At 58.7% G+C, this 16,281-nt stretch overlaps 4 protein-coding genes across 4 annotated transcripts; 2 read left to right on the top strand and 2 right to left on the bottom strand.

The window, feature by feature from the left end:
• Window positions 1-753: 753 nt before the first annotated feature.
• On the top strand, window positions 754-3,710 carry BESB_084500 (uncharacterized protein; the record flags this gene model as incomplete). Its single annotated transcript, XM_029366800.1, has 2 exons — window positions 754-3,037; window positions 3,271-3,710. 2 exons carry the CDS (start codon window positions 754-756, stop codon window positions 3,708-3,710), a joined length of 2,724 nt encoding a protein of 907 aa, XP_029217260.1.
• A 1,275-nt stretch (window positions 3,711-4,985) lies between these two features.
• BESB_084510 (peptidyl-prolyl cis-trans isomerase, FKBP-type domain-containing protein) lies at window positions 4,986-7,600 on the bottom strand (the record flags this gene model as incomplete). The annotated part of the gene is made up of 4 exons (XM_029366801.1): window positions 4,986-5,161; window positions 5,451-5,797; window positions 6,144-6,306; window positions 6,514-7,600. The coding sequence occupies 4 exons, from the start codon at window positions 7,598-7,600 to the stop codon at window positions 4,986-4,988; spliced, it is 1,773 nt and encodes a 590-aa protein (XP_029217261.1).
• Window positions 7,601-8,868: 1,268 nt separating this feature from the next.
• BESB_084520 (uncharacterized protein) lies at window positions 8,869-12,521 on the top strand (the record flags this gene model as incomplete). Its single annotated transcript, XM_029366802.1, has 5 exons — window positions 8,869-9,555; window positions 10,066-10,579; window positions 11,135-11,212; window positions 11,745-11,962; window positions 12,381-12,521. 5 exons carry the CDS (start codon window positions 8,869-8,871, stop codon window positions 12,519-12,521), a joined length of 1,638 nt encoding a protein of 545 aa, XP_029217262.1.
• Window positions 12,522-14,022: 1,501 nt separating this feature from the next.
• Window positions 14,023-15,952, bottom strand: BESB_084530 (adenylate kinase superfamily protein; the record flags this gene model as incomplete). Its single annotated transcript, XM_029366803.1, has 2 exons — window positions 14,023-14,588; window positions 15,172-15,952. 2 exons carry the CDS (start codon window positions 15,950-15,952, stop codon window positions 14,023-14,025), a joined length of 1,347 nt encoding a protein of 448 aa, XP_029217263.1.
• Between the last annotated feature and the right edge of the window lie 329 nt (window positions 15,953-16,281).

Raw genomic sequence — 16,281 nt, forward strand, 5'->3', positions numbered from 1 at the left:
GCATGAATGCGTGCGCCTACCAGCTTTCCGGCTCTCTTCAAGGTGCTATCCGGTGTGATGGTCCGCAGTGGTGTGAAGAAGTTCGTCGGCGTATGTGTGAAACCAAAGCGTACCGCTGCTACATGCAGAGAAGACAGCCGACCTCGTCATGGCACGACTAGCGGCGTGCATGCTCGCACGTTTCCTATGAGGAAAGCGTTACTACCAGACAACAATCACGAGTCGTGCAGTGCGTTTAGGTTCCATGACCTCGGTTCCGGTGCAGTGCCTAGGTCTATCGCTGTTGAATGTTGCCTTAAATGGACGGTAGCGTAGGAGAATTTGCTTTCCAGCATTCTGTCTGTCATTTGTATTCATTCACCTGGGGACACCGAAGAACGACAGGATATTGCGATATGTGTCTAGCTTGTAGGAGAGGAAACATCTCCTGCTGTGGATGCAAGTGCAGTTGCCACCTTGGGATGAAGTGGGGTCTGGCGGTCAAATTTTGGCGTAGCCAAGAGGCAACCGAATGCGTGTTCGTGACGCAATTCAGGGACTTGGTCGCCTTCATGTCTTTTCAGTATGCTGTGTAACCGTGGCTGACTACATGTCGCACCGTCTCGCTCGATATACGGAAAAGAGCTTGAATTTGTAAAGTTTTCTTTTTCGAACTCCGATGCTTTCCGAAAGCTAACGAGTAGTGATATGGGTGAGCCGGCTACTACCATACAAGTCTGCCGCGGTTGACCATATCGGTTTCTCGACCGCACGATGGAAGGTGTTCAAACAGCGATGGGACCACCCATAGCGTTTATTGCTTTGTGCATATTGCTGCCGTCAGCGGCAGCGTCAACTAGCTCAATGATCGCTCCTTTGGGCTCGCCAGTTAGGGAATCTGCAGTAATAGCGAGGCACACCCCCGATCTCATGGCGCTTCAAAAAGCAAAATCGCCGTTGACTTCGTCTCCGCAGGGGGGCGCGACGTACCCAGGAAAAGAAGTTATTTCTCTAGACTCGGGTGATTTTTCTGGTAAGGCTGGTGCTGAGACACTACTACTAACCCGTCCTGCCCCTGTCACCCAAGAGGGAGAAAGCATTCGCTCGCTTCAAGATCAGCGGCACTCTACCCAGCGCACCAATGAAAAGACACGCAGCGTCGGCGACGTGAATGGAATCCTACAGGGCGTACAAAATCAGGTGTTCGGTTTCGATGTTGGGGCCCCGGGAGAGCTCCTTGGTGAGAAACTTCCATCTGAGTTACCCGGAGGCGAGGTGCACGTCCAAAGTCAACAGGTATTCTGGAATGCTTCAGGTCGAACCACGACTCCCCAGCAGGTGAATCTGTCGCAAGTGCTTATTCAAAACGCCCCTCAGTTCTTTCTCAACTGGGATCAACCTGGCGGAGAGAAACAAGACGGAAGTGATAAGGCCAAGCAACAATACGACTGGAGGAAGCACGTGCAGCGCAGGCCGAGCAGGAGTGAGGCTGGAGCTGTCTCTCGCGAGCAGCAGTTAGCCGAGCGGGCACGAGAGCGGGAATTATTAAAAGATGTCTTTTCCCTCTGGCTCGAGGTAGACTCCCGTCAGCTTCGTCTTACCGAGCAACAGAAGCTGCGACAGCAGCTGCAGGCTTTAGTCGCAAAACAGTTTGAGCTTCTAAAACAACTTTATCGTCTAGAACACGAGTACAATTCAGAAACTCCTCAGGCGTCGTTACAACCCCGGTCATCAGCCCTCATTGTAGAGGGGAAGTGTTCTCTAGCAAACACTGTCATCGCGGATAGCTATGCACAGGTAAAACAACAGTCGCAGCTCCTCCTCAATCTTACCCTGCCTGCTCCGACAGTATTCTTGCCAGGACATCCGACACTGGCGTTATCTACGGCGGTAGGCTATCCGGTTCAGTTACGTAGCATGCACCAGGGTACCATACCACAGTTGACAGGGACAAGTATCTCGCCGTCAGTGAAAGAAAATGAAGGCAGAGATACCGAGCCGATCGAGCACACAAATCCTCCAGAAGCGCCTAGCGCACTGCAAGCGCCTGCGCTCCCTGACAGTCAAGAAAAACAGCTCCAGTCCACAGGACCTCTGCTGGCACAGGATCTGCGGCAGGAAAAGAACCTCCTCGCGTCTTCTCAGAAAACACATCAGCCGATATCTGTTAGCTCATCCGATAGAGAACTAGAGTCGAGACCAAAGCAGAGATTGCCGGGCCCGGATGTTCCTCGACATCGGGGGGGACTGCACGCTTCCGATGGCCGTGCTGAGATCCGTCCTCACGACGCTATGCCTGCTGTCAGCCAGCCCTCAGCTGTCGTTGCCTTGCGTGATGAAGAGGAAGTGGAGGTGAAGGAGGCTGACACCACGCACATCGATTCGAAGGACCGTAACGGAGCAGCTACACTGGAGAGTTCAGTGGCGGGTGGGTCCTCCGTTGATTCCACGTCGTATGTTCTATCGACGGCAGATGGTGGCAGTCAGCACTCTGAGAGCGTTACGCCAAATCAAGAGTTTTTTGGGCGTGACTCGAGCCCGTTAGGTCTGTCTGGTGGAAATGACCTTAGCGCCCGTCTCCGACACCCGGACCCGATTAAGTCCGACGAAGAACGAACTACGGAGATACCGGATACGCGGGGATCGGCACACGTTGCCATCAATGGGGAAAGACAAGATGCAGGAAAGCCGGAGCCTGAGAAGTCCCTGCCGCTTGGCGGCACTCAACAGAGGCGAAACGGGGGCGTCGAATACGATGGACTCATGAGCAGCCGCCTGCGCCAACTGCAGAAACAGCAAGAGGACCACCTTGCAGCGCTGTTCAGGCAGCTAGAGCTTCAACAGGAGGAGCTCGCTACTAGGAGCCGTTTACTGGATCGGCAACGTGAAGAGCTTCTCCGCCTACAGGAGCACTTTCGCGAACTAACGGCACGAAGAAATTCACTACATCAGCAGCATCCCGCGCAGGCCACCACTACCCCGCCAGCAAAGGTATATCCAGTGGCGCAGAAAAGTGGAGGACCGCAAGTAGAAGATGCAGACGAAGTTGACTTACAGAGTAAGGTTTTCCGGGGTGAATACGAAGACAATGTGTGATCATTCCCCTCTGTTTGGGCCATTAATAGATGTGTGAAGGCTGCGGCCCCAACGGTAGCTAGCGTTCACCGCACTGGTGGGCTTCGGTAGTGTACTCACGCGAAGTCCGCGATACATTCATTTCTTGCCCCTCTATGAAGTATAACATTCTGGACAGAAGAATGCTGCCTGTTTCATGTCGGTGGTGCGTCGCAGATACGTTTCCAGCAAGGGAGCCACTGCTGGAATCCGATGGCGAGCGGCGGCTCCAGGCACTGAGTGAGAACACACCGATACACCACTATATATGCAAGGTGATTGGGCACGCTTGTAGCAGTGACGAAGAATGCTGTGAAGATCTCATGTGCACACAGCCATCATTCATTCGAACGGAACCTCAACGACCAGACGGCCGCGGCACGTGTCAACAGCCTTCGAACGTGGCGGGATTCCCATCCACGCCGGCCTGGATGACGGGCCAGGATGAAGTTGCGGAAGGCTCACCGTTTTTTAGAGATTACCGCAGGCGTGTGGGGAGCAGCAGCGCCCCCCTGCCTCAAAACAGCGTCGCGAGCTTTGTGAACAGATACAGAGTGCCTCCTAACTCCCGCTTGCTCAGCGACGAGAAGGACGTCCTCCAAATTGAGGCAGAATGACTCGAGGCAACGGAGCGCAATTCATGCCAGTGACAAAGAACCACATGTTGACTGCTTTGAAAGCGGGTCTCAGAGGAACCGCGCATGGATTTGTCGCCATATGCATGTAGGAGCGTGGAGCTGGAAGCCGGAAACCGTGGTCTCTTTGGGTGTTTTCTTGAAACCCACGGAAACCAAATCCAAATCTTCTGTATCTATTTTGTTAGGACGGCGTAATCCGCAGATGGAGAACACCATCACCGGTGGTAGCCCCGCCTAGTTTCCCTTGCGTTATTGTCCGTCTGTTTTCCATTTGTTCCATTCGCTGAATTTATTCGTAGAAACAAGTTTCTAAACAAAACTGAAGTGGGTATTTGAAGCGGAAGTAGTCGGTGCCCCCTCGGGGCGAGCCTCCGGTACTGCGATTGCCTAGTTGAGGCAGAAACAGCCGTCAACCTGGCGTTGGCTTCCGTGCTTGTGTGGCTCTATTCTTTTATTTGGTGGTGTCCACACTGAAGAACTTTTCCTCAGCAGTGCAGCATAGCGTTCAAACATGGCACCCGTTTTGCATCCGGAGTGCGCTGGAAACCATCCCCGTCCGTTGTGAGGAGATGTGAGGCAGATGCAACGGACTCATGGCACTGTTTCCCAGCAAACACGGATGCCGTGGATGCGAATATGTTTCTTTCTTCTGTGTCGAGAAGGAAAATAGCTACGCACACCATCCGAAAGCCCTGAAGACGCTCCAGGACGAACAACGATCTTTTCCACATGAGTGAAGCCTCGAACTGCCTTCACGTCGATTCGGTATCCCCCTCGTCCTTGGATGCCCAAATAGCGTCGCATGCGCGCTTGAGTCGGCCCAAAAGCGAATCCGACCTCGGCAGTGTCTCACCAATCCAGAGGACGTGAACTTCATAAACGAGAACCTGCCTCGCAAACAGTTCATGCGCCGCAACCGCATGAAAAACCCGTACAACCCGGATTTGGACTTCCTACAGCGCAGCAAGAATAGTACGGACGCAACTACACTCTGCATTGTGAGGAACTTGCTAGAATGTGATATCACACCGAAAAACACGTGGAAGCTTGTGCTCGCCGCGGCCGCTCCTTTGCAATGCCCGCCCCAGTAGGCAGCGTTGAAATTCGAAGAGTCGGGAACATTGGCATCGGTTTGCCGTAAGTGTACGTGTGTGAGAGAGAGACGATCGCGGAAGGATCTGTGCAAAGAGCGCTCGATGTAAGACTTGCCTTGTCGACTATTTTTCGTACCCACAAACCGCATGACACTAAAACCTAAACTGACACGGTTCTAAGAGATTTGGCTGCACCCTGTAGCGCCACTTTCTTTTTGCTGTGCCGCCCCTCGCGTCTGACGGGGCTCTGCGACGAGTCCCGAGCGTCCCGCCAGCTTACGTCATCGCAGATCGAAGGATAAGCCAAGTGCGGAGGGACAATGAGTTCTCGGACGCCTAAAAAGAAATCGCCGCAGCCATCCGATGGACACGCCTGCGGGTGGACGCAGACACGAGGGTGGGAGAACGAGGCTCCAGACAAGGCATGACCGAGAGCCGGCAGGGCTACCAGCGGCCGTCGCGTGTCGCTCAAGTAGACAGAACACTTTCTGGCTTGTGGGGAAACTGTTACGTCGTCGAGCGTGGGCTCGGCTGTCTACCCCAGGAGGATTCTGCGTGCCAGATTACCTCCCTCGTTCTGTGCCTCTGGCCGTCCTGCAAACTTTCGTCCCCTTCACTTCCTTACCACCCACGCGCATGCCCCGGATGCCCTCGTCGAGGGCGGGAATGATCTGATGGAACCCTTTTTCCAACGCGACTGGGCGCGGCACGTCATCTGCGGCTCCCCGGTGGGTAGTAGAGCTCGGTCGGGCGTCACCTTTTGCTGGGGAACCGCGAGAGAGACGCGCGTCCGATTTCGCTTGCCCGGCGTCTGCTGCCTCCTGAGCACCGAGGAGCGCGGCCGCATCTGTCTCCGCGCGGCTCTGCGCTCGGGGAGGAAGAGACGAACTTGACGCTTCGACACCGCTGACTCGCGCACGGATATACGGCCCCTCGGGCATCGTGTCGCAGGTGTCATGCCGGGCTCCTAGGCTGAGACGAAAGAAGACAGCAACGCATCCAGAACGCACCGCGACGCGTCTGCATCCCCACGGCGTTTGACAGAGGAATCGGCGAGAGCAGCCCTGCCGCATCCCCAGCTCGCAACTTCGCCTGGCCGCGCACTGAGGGGACATGAGCGCACTCTCGACGCATGGGACCTTATCCAGACGCCATCGCTGAGGTCGCGATACTCAGCGCCAGGGCTCTTTGACGCGCGTCACAGATGCCGATTTTTGCCGATTTCGAGCCAAAGTGCGACGGCTGTCTCGCTCCAGCGAAACGACACTCGAGAGAGAGAAGACACGAGCTGGCGGGACTAGGGTGTATGGGTTCGTACATGTGAAACAGCTTGAGAAGGAAAGTGGGGAGTCGCGCAGATGAAGTGCTCTCGAAAACCTGGTCATCGCTCGCCCGTCGCGCCTCGTACTGAAGCCACACGACATCGCCGGGCTGAACGACGCGGTCGCCGCGCCCTTCCTCTTTATCGCAGATGCGCATGCCTGAGGCGACGAGGCACACAAGAAAAAGCGCGGTGACCGCCACTGAAGCGTGTACCGCGGATCGCCTGGGTCGTCTACTGTCTCACATGTGCAAAGGGGTACAGAGTTACTCGAGTGATGAAATTTTTTCTCTCAAAAATATAGCGCCTAAACTCTCAGCCTCAGAGAAGGCCTCCAGCAGCCCCGCGCAGCGCCCTCTCTGCTCACCTGAGTTTGTGCGCCGGTACTCCGAGGCCTTTGAGAACTTCTTCTCGATGTATCTCTCCTTCGTAATCACCAACGGCCTTGTCCGCGGGGCTGGAGACGCCGCGTTCGTCTCTCTATCGCTGGGGTCTGTCGCCGCGGCGTCTCCGCTTGCTCGCGGTTGTCTCCGATCTTCACTATCAAGTTTTTCTCGACAAAGTGCAACAGCCCCGCAGCCCGAGCGCGTGCCACAGACCGCCGCCTTTGCCAAACTACTCTGCGTCTCTTCTCCGCCTTCTCGCTTCCACGGCGGGCGGCTCTCTAGGGGCGCCGCCTTTCCGCAGTCTGGACCCTCGCCTTCCGCGATGCACTCACCTGACGCTGCATCCGCACCGCTTGCCTCGCACTGGCGCCGCGCGACCCCCAGACCGACGCCCACGGCCACCGCTGCGACGCCTCCCGCGGAGAAAAGGCGGAAGGCAGAACACGCGCGAGGCGCGTGGTCTTCTTTCGCTCTCTCTCCTTCCTCGCTCCCGCGAACATAAGGAGGACTAGCGGATGAGCTCTGCCCGGAGCAGACAGCGGAAGAGGAACCCGCGCGCGGCGAGAGAGATGCGAAGGCTCGCCGCGGGCTGCCGGCGCCTAGAGAGGCAGAGACGGCGCGAGGGTGCGTCTCCCACGGGCGCCTCTGAAGAGACGTTTCTCGACCTTTAAAAACATGTTTGCCGGCAAGGCAGAGGCCCGAAGTTCCCCCTCTGAGGGCAAAAGAAGAGGAGTGGAGAGGTGCGTGTGCGGCGTGAGCAGCAGCCGCCACTGCGAGGCATACAGGAGAGCCCAGCAGCGAAAGAGGAGTTTGTTGATTCCGCGATCGCGGGATGCCTGGCGCCCTCTGCAGGCACGCCATGCCAAGGAGAGCCTGAGAGGCACCCAGGAGAGTGCGGAAGGGATTCGTCGTCTTCGCGTGTCTCTGGCCTTCGCTCGCGGCGCGGGCGGCGGCGACAGAAGCCCCTGCCACAGCGCCAGGCGCCGCAGACCTCCCGCAGCCGGGCGGGCGACACGGAGGGGCGAACCGCGAAGCGGCGCAGAAGGGAAAGGAAGGGCGTTGCAGCATGATTTTCGAACAGAAAATGAGCGAGTGACGCCTCGGAAGGCGCACGCGAAGTCAGCCCCTGCGCAGCCGGGCCTCTACAACGCACTGAAGTCGCAGCGTGCGCGACAGAGATCCGCTTTGAAGAGCAACAGCTATCTCATGCCGAGGAGATGCGAGAGCTACGCGCAATGGAAACCTCACGGTGCGAAGAGTTCGCTATCATTTTTCAAAGCTCGTCTCGAGCTGGGTGGCGGTCTCGCTGCGCACTTTGGTACCTCCGCCGCGGCCTGTGGCAACGCGAGGAAAGCGAGCGAGACGCGAAGAAAGGCTCAGGTTATTCGAGTCGATCTCTCAAATCGTCGCCCGCGGACACGCGCAAGCTGAGAATCCCCTGCGCAATCCGAGCGTGGAACGCAGAAGACCGCACACGAGAAGGGCTTGGGCGATAGGGTTAGGCGCACATGACCGCAGAGGTCGCCAGGAGACAGCAGTCGGCAAGCTGAGCGCAGGTCCCACAAAGCCTGCCAGAAAAATGCCTCGAAGAGGGAGGAAGAGGCTTGTTTTGAAAGACGAGCGCGACACACCATGAGGGCCGCAGGCCGCACGCGTCGCTCAATTTGCTCGCGAGTCTCGCGGACTCTGCATGCGACTTTGCTAGATGCAACAAACACACAGTCGAGGCTTGTGCGGACGACGGTGCTCTTGTCCTCCAGAAAAAAGAATGCTGCCGAGCGGAAATACGCACACTCAAATACGGGCTAAATCAGTTGCTCACAAGAGCCTTCTGCGGACGGAAACGTCCTTCTCTTTCGGTGCTCTCTAGGCGGCATGCAGGCGAGCCGGGAACGCCCAGACATGCATCGAGGCACGCCGGGAGACGTCGTGGGATTTAATGAACAGAGTTTGACGCTTCTTCTCTCTCCTGTAGGCAGGGGGATCGGGGCGTATTGTATCTGTGTTCACGGGTCTCTTTGTATTTTGGCTCGAAACTTCAACTTTTTCTTATTCCCGTACAGCTGTCGGGACCAGCGCTCGCCGCGGCCTCAACCCGCCACAGACACGCGAGAGATAGGCCTTTTCTTTTTTCCAGCCGCCCAGAAAGAAGAACAAAGGAGAAGAGAGAGACTCAACGGAAGGCTGCAGGGAGGAGTGAGACGTTCTTTTCTTCTTCGCCGCGGGCGACAGAGAGGGAGGAGAGAGAGAGCCCGACGGAGCCGCGCCGCCGAAAGGGCCTCGTTTTAACGTGTGCGTGTCGTCTGTGGTCCGCCCTCGCATCTCGTTGCGGCGCGATGGCCTCCAGGAGAGCTGTAGATTGCAGGGGCGCTATGCCTCTTTCTCTCTCTGGGGAGGACAGTTCTGCTTCGGTCTCGAGACTGTGGCGCCCCCTCCTTTCGGCTCTGCAGGCGCGGCCGCGGCCCGCGGCCCGGCTGTTCACGAGTGCCTGCAGGCGGCCTGAGCGTCTTTCCTCTTCTTCTTCACCTCTGGAGCTCGGCTTGCTAGCCTCGCTAGCCTCGCGCCGCGGTTTTTCGGCGTTTTCGCTCTCTTCTTTGTCGCTGCGCTCCGCGTGCCGCTTGCGCCCTGCGTCCTCGTCGCGGCCTCTCACGGCCTCACGTTCTTCTGCCGCCTCTTCGCTTTGCAGCCCTGCGTCTCCCTTTCCTCCTCGCGGCACTGCTGTGCCACTGTCCTGCTGCGAGCCCTCGTGCAAGAGGCTCTCTTCTCTCTTCCCCGGGTCGTCGTGCGCGTCTGTTGGCTGTCTATCGGCGCCCTCGGGTTCCCCTGCCGCGCCCTCGTCGTCTGCGCTCTCCGCTTCATCTTCTGCCGCACCCGCGCGCGCCTTCTCCTCGTGCAGCGCGCTTCTTCGGCCACGGGCGATTCACCGGCGTCTGCGGGACTCTGCGGTCGGCGCGCTACGCCTCAGCCTCAGCAGGCCCCCGACGCGGTCGTTCGCCTCCGCAGTGAGTAGAGCGCAACGCCAGGTGCGAGGCCCTACTGGCTGGCTACCACTCACAGCACGTAGCACCGGACAATTCAAGCCTTCTTACATATACATATATATACATTTTTAAATAAAAATATGTACATAAAATATTGCATATATGTATCTATATGTAACATATATAGTATGTATGTATTTAGGTATATATGTGTATATGATGTGGATGCACGCCGCCAACGTGGTACGCTGAACGAGCGCCGGCGTAGTTACTTTCGTCCTGACCTTCGCCCCTCTCGAGCCAAGTGCTGGTCAGAGGCTGCCCTTCGCCCACAACGTTGCCGCGACTGTGATTGCTTCTGAGAGTGTTTTCGACTCCGTATGAGGTCTATCTTTTCGCGGGCGCTGCCTGACACCGCGGAGTGTAGCTGGCGGACCCCCAGTGGTTCGTCGCACTTGTTCCTTTCCTGCTTGCCGCCAGTGGGTCTGCGCACCAGTGCACCGACGCTCCCCTCTCTGTCGATCGAGCTGCGCGTCTGTTGGCCTTTTGCAGGCTGAGGACGCGCGAGTCCACGGAAACCTTTTTGCGGAAGACATCGCGTCCCTCTCCGTTGTGCGCGTCCTCGTGGAGGCGGCGGCCCGCTCGGGGGAGAAAGCGACTCGGCGCGAGCTTCTGGGCGACATGTCCGGCGCGGACGCGCTGGCGGAGGCAGAAAGGCGCGGCCTGGCGGCTGTCGTCCTCGCGGGCAGCAGCGCGAAGCTCCCAGTCTGTCTTCTCACGCCGAGCCTGCAGGCGTTCCTCGCGCAGCAGCAGCGGCGCCAGGCGCGCGCGCGCGCCTTCCACGTGCCTCCGCCCTTCCGCGAGACTCGTCGCGGCGCGCCCGAGAGCGAGGAGGAGACGCACCCCGAAGGAGCCGAGGGGCGAAGAGACAGCAGCGACGCCTCTGGCGCGACCGCCGAGGGCGGCGCCGGCGGTGACACCGCGAGACGCAGAGAGGCTGAGAGCGCCAGAGCTCGCGAAGAAGACACAGGGACATTCGCGTTCGACCCTTCCCTTAAAGTAAAAAGTGAGGAAACCCCCTCCCCCGCGGACGCGAGCGACTGCGTGTAAATCCGCGTGACGGGGCGTGTATGTGTGAGGCAAGGGAGTTCTTTGAAGAGGCAGTGCTGCGGGGATCGCACCGATCGGGACGCTCCCAGCCTGATGGTCGCACAGTTTCAGCTCGTAGCAGATCGGCGCCCACGGAAAGCGTTTACCGGTTTGAGTGAATCGGTCCACCGGATGGCGCGTCTGTCTGTCCAAAGGAGGGCGAGAGGAGAGAGAGCATCTGTCCTTGAAGAGCATCAGCGCTCGCCCGAGAAGGGACTTCATCGAGGCCTGCACGCGGCGGGCTGTTGATGCAGGACACTCCTGCGAGTAGCAGGAGAGCGAGCCCTTCGTTCGCGTTCCCTGCGGGCTGGCTGGCGTGAAGAGCAGAGTTCATTCTTCCTGACGGGGCCTTCTGCGGAGATGGGGGGACTGCGTGGTATTCCACGAAAGCGCCTGTCAAAGCTGCGTGGCGGGCCTGTTTTGAATCTTCTCGGTGTGCCGCTTTTTGTGGTGTTCCCTTGCCACACTGCAGCTGTGCGAATCAACGGCGTGGCGGATGAGCGCGATATGCTGCGGAGTGCGCAGACTGCGAAGAAGTTCCTGGCTCAGGGTACGTCGTCGGGTTTCCAACTTCTCTCGACTTCACCTGCTCTAGCTGCTAGTGCCAGTTCGTTCTCTTCCCAGTTCGTTCTCTTCCCACAGAGCGTGATGGGTTCCCTCCCCTTTTTTTCGAGAATCTCTGCGCAGCGTGCGCCTGCGCGTTTGTGGCTTCTCTCCGTCCTTTTTTCAAGCGTTGGATGTCGTTTCTTGACAGTTTTGCACCATGAAAAGGCGTCTCATCCCGTATTCACCGTGCTTCACGTTCAAAGAGTAGTGTATGACCTGCAAGATCTAAGCTAGTAGAAAACACGTAGTGAATACTTTGCAGGAGTGATTTCAGCCTGTGCGCCTTTTCCCTCTCCGTGCCTCTTCCCCCTTACCGAGTCGGCTGAAGGGCGCTGTTTTTTTCTGTCAAGGGTTGTTACCTTCCCCCAGTGCGGCGCCGCTTCTCCGTGCGTGGTTTCGGTGTCTGCCGCATCGCGGAGTCGCCTCGACGTCTGCGAGCACCTTTCTCTTTTATTTCTCGCTCGCGCCTTCCGCAGGGCACCGCGTCGAGCTGCATGTCGTTGCCCAAATGCATCAGAAGAAGACGCGGGCGCGCGCGTGTCACCTCGTTCTCCTCATCGGCGGGTTCGTGCGGGAGTGCAGAGACGTGGGCAGGCCTGTGCATCTGCCGCTCAACGCGTCAGTTCTCGCCACGCAGCCGATCGTGAAAGTCCAAATCTGGCCCTGCTCTAAAGAACAAGCTGCGGCCTTCCAGGTACGCGCGCGGCGACACTCCTCGCAGGAGAGAGCGATTCTCGCGCTTGCAGAGAGTCCTTCTAGAGTACGGAACTCCATCGCGGCACCGCTGTAGGTGGAGGAGGCACTAGGCTCGGGGCTTGCCACGGGCGGAGGTGCCGGGAGATAGAGGAGTCCCGGGTTAGTGGCTGTTTCGAGTTGGTCTCTTTCTCTCGTCGTCGCGGCTGTCTATTCCGATGCCTAGGCTTTTTTCCCCCTGCCACTCCAGCAAGAATTTGGTGCCAAACAGAGTGCACAGGCGCCAGAAAGCAGCGCGCTGATTCTCGTAAGACGCGACCGAACCCTTAGTATGTAGAAGGGCTTACGGCTTAGGGGTACCGCGGTATAGGCTGTGCGAAGCTGCGTGTACCCGTGTCTCTGCTTCGTGTCCGCCGCAGATGCCTCCCATCATTCTGGAGAGCCCGAAGAAAGGCAAAGGAGACGACGACGGGCGCGATGACGGCAAGCGCGGAAAAGGAAAGGGTCACGAGAGGAGAGGCGATGCGAGGGCGGGTGCCAGGCAGTGTGACGAGGACTAGGAGTCCGCGGGAGTCAGCGACCACTCCGCAAAGTCGCGGCGCCGCCAGTCAACAACCGACAAAGAACTTATGTTGCCCATTGGGTTTTCCGCAAGCACACCCCGCTCCTGCACTGCCGCCTCTGCGCGACAGCGTGGAGATATAGTTTTGTATTTGCCCGTAGCGCTCAAGGCAGTTTCCGTCGTTCATTTAGCGATGCCGCTTTTTCTGGAGCGTTCTGAACCGCGTTCGCCTGGCCTTCTCGTTTCGGTTCATCTTTCCGTAGGCTGTTGGCCTTTGCTGACGCGCCGCCTGAAGTGCGCTTAATGTCAGCTCCTTGCTGCTGCGACACCCCCCCTTGCTCAGTGCTTCTGCACTTCCTGCAGAGCTTCAGACTTTTTTTTCTGTTGCTGCGGCTCCGTCGGGGAGCGCGACCACGCGAGAGCCGCAGCAACTTCGATGGTTCAGCTAGTGACCTGTCTCTCTCGCCGCGGCTCGGCTTCGCTGTCGTTACGCGAGGCAGAGACGACGCATTCGTGTCGTCTCCATCCACGACGATAGCGAGCGTAAACGCCGATGTACGTGCGCACTTTTCTGATGCGACAAATCAAATGGCAGTTTTCATTGATCTGAGGGTCATCCCTCCAGCACACGCTAGAAAACTCTGAATCACCTAAAGTGGAAAGGAGACCGCGGCGCAGCCCCGAGCTCGCCAGAGGCTGAGGCGGTGTTGCAGACGGGGATCCATGTGGCTGAGGCTACGTGTTTGGTCTAGCGCGCGATTACACACCGACAGAGTTTTCAAAGAGACCCCCGTTCGACGTTGAGTCCGGGAGCGAGTGCCCAGCTCGCCCGGCAGAGCTGTTCGACAGACAGGCAGCATAGGTGGCGACAGCCTACTGAGCTGAGCCAAGCGCAGCGTCAGCGTGCAGCAGAGTCGCCGTGAAGCGTGTAGGAGGCCTGCAGCAACAAAATTCGTTTCGCTGCCACCGCGAGAAATGCTACGCGCGGCCGCGCGCCCTGCTCGCCGCCCCCATAGCGCAACCGGCGGTATCTGTGGAGTAAGGTAAGTAAGGGGTACGAGCCAAAATATATTTTTAGTTCATTCATGAACTGTTGCTACAGGCAGACGAAATGCGGAAGTTGTACTGAGCAGGAGAGGAGCGGAGGCCATAGGTCACTTTCACACACAAAGGCGTCTTCGCTCTGCGACTCGCAGGACGCCCGCGCGGCACCGTTACATAGAGAACGCTTTACGCAGAGAAAGGCACTATAGGAGTCCACAGGGGATCTGAGACGAGTCGTCGCAGACAAGGTGGCGCGAGAGAGCAGAAACAAAGTCCACAGAGAGGCAGCCACAGATGTACTGAAGGACAGAAGGGCATGGACTCAAGCGCAGAAGGCGCGAAAACCAACTCGGGACAAGAGCTGAGGCCACACATGCCGGAAGAAACCAGGAAAGGGCGGCGACGGTGACAAGTTGGATCGCAGCATGCTTCAGATTGCGCATGCAGTCTGAGCCCTAGCTGGCGGGTGTCTGGAGGGTTTGCTCTTCGATTTTGTCACCGAATTTCTTCCGCAGGAAGACGAGGACATCGCCGTACACGTCCTCGATGTGCCGGCTGCCGTCGATGATTCCGATGTCTTCGTGCGGCTCCTCCTCGCCCACCTCGCCCGTTGTTTTTCCTTCCGCGTCTTTCCGCTCGAGCGCCTCCACGGCGGCATGCAGCGTGGCGTCCTGGAGCCGCTCCACGCTCCTTCTTTCGCGTTCCTCGACGAGTGTGTGCCCCCCGAGGTCTTCCGGCGTGCGCCCTGCGCGGTAAAGCGCGCGCTCTTCCTGCTGCAGCGCGCGCCACTGCGAGTGCGAGCGGAGGCGCCTGGAGATATCCCTCCAGCTCCGCCTGTAGAGCTCAATCCGGTTCTCCAGAACGTCCTGTTTGTCGTCGTCGCGGCGCACCAGGCGATGCAGAATCGCGGCCGGAGGAGGATTCGCCGCGCCATAGACCTGCGCAGTCTCAGGGTCGATCAGGCGCCCGCCCATCCGCTGGAAAAGTACCGTGTCTTTGACGTCCAGGCACACAACGGCGTCTGCAAACGCGCACAAGGCACGCCCCCAACGCGACCCACGAGTCAGGACGGAGAAAAAAACGGAAGCAGACACAAACAAGCTCGAGCGACGTCGCTGGGAAATGCATCAACAACGAAAACAGAGGAAATTTGAGAGACGAGAAGCACATAGCCACCCGACGAACGTGGAGCGGGGAGATGTGACGCCGAAATCTAAAACGCATCGCCGATTAGCATGCGGTCATCACGCCCCGACGCGTCGACTTTAATCGCTCGCGCGGCAACTGGAAAGCCAGGAAAGTAGCATGTTGAGACAGCCCGATGAAGGCGCCAGAGCGAATCGCGAAAGCTCCACAGGGCACGAGACAAAAAAGAAGGGAAGCGGAGGCAGCTACGAAGAAAAGACAGTTCCAGATGCAAAGGAACATGCCACAAACGACGGAAAGCTTCCCAGGGCAGATGCTGAGTCCAGTTCGTTTCTCTCTCTCGTGTGTGTGTGTGTGTGCCTCGGTTGGCTGGCGAGTTTTCCACTTTTTTTCGCCTCTTCCATCCCCAATAGATGTCTTGTGAGTTCCCTGCGGGTTTTTTCAGCACGCGCATTTACCTGGTGTGCAGTTGATCGCGTACAGCATGTCGACCTGCTCCGCACTCCTCGGGAACCCCTCCAACACGACTCCGCCCCGGTATCCGCGTGCGCGGCCTCTCTCTTCAGGCGCCGCGTGGCTGGGCTCTTCTTCTTCCTTCGCGTGTCTGCGACTCAGTCGCTCCATCTCCCTGTGCAGAAGCTGGACAATCAGCGCGTCCGAGACGAGGCCGCCGCTCTGCAGCGCTCTGCTGGCTTCGTCGGCGTGGCTCGACTCGTCGTCGCGGCTCTTCTTCGACGCGGCGTCTTCTGCGCCTGCAGCCTTCCCTTCCCCGGCTCGCTCGCGCGCGTCCTCGGTCTGCGCCCGCGCGGAGCGCCGCTGCAGGAAGCGCCGCAGCAGGTCGCCCGTGCTCACGTGTGAGAAGGCGAGGCGCCGACAGAGCAGAGTCGCCAAACTGCCCTTCCCGCTGCATGGAGGGCCGCAGAGGAGAATCAGCGGATGCGGCGGGCGCGCGAGAGGCGCGGGAAGCGGGCACGCCGAAGCAGACGCGGCGCCCCCCCCAGAGGCCAAGGAGACCGGAGCAGAGACTGCCGAAGAGACCGACGAGACGGAAGAGGGCGAGGCGGCGCAAGGCGCCGCTCGCGAGAGGGATGCGCGACGCGACGGCGCACTGCCTCTCGAGTCTGCAGGCGAGTGAGATGGCGAACACGCGCAGGGGGTGTGTGCACCTCTCTCTCTCGCGGCTTCCAGAGACACCATCTCAGCAGCCGGATGAGGGAGAAAGGCCCGCAGCGGAGACATGCGAGTTCGAAGGAAAGAACGACGCTGTGTGTCGATTTCTGCAACGAACGCGGGCTCCTCGCCCTTCAGAAGCGAGACTGGCCTTTTAGCGCGCAGCTCACAGCCTGAAGCGCCGCACGCCGACCCCCAGGAGGCGTCTGAAGAAGCGGTGCAGAGAGATGTAGATACGCACGATGCAACCGGGGAAGAAGGCGAAAAAGATGAAGGCCTGAAGTGCCCGCCAACCGCGCCAAGTCGCACGTGTTTGCCTTCTGCCGCAACGACGAGGGCAGTCCACTGTACAGTCTGGGCTGCGCGCGAGAGAAGGAAGGCGGGAAGCGGCGGGACGA

This window comes from Besnoitia besnoiti, chromosome VIII (genome assembly GCF_002563875.1).
Source record: "Besnoitia besnoiti strain Bb-Ger1 chromosome VIII, whole genome shotgun sequence".
Classification (NCBI taxonomy): domain Eukaryota; phylum Apicomplexa; class Conoidasida; order Eucoccidiorida; family Sarcocystidae; genus Besnoitia; species Besnoitia besnoiti.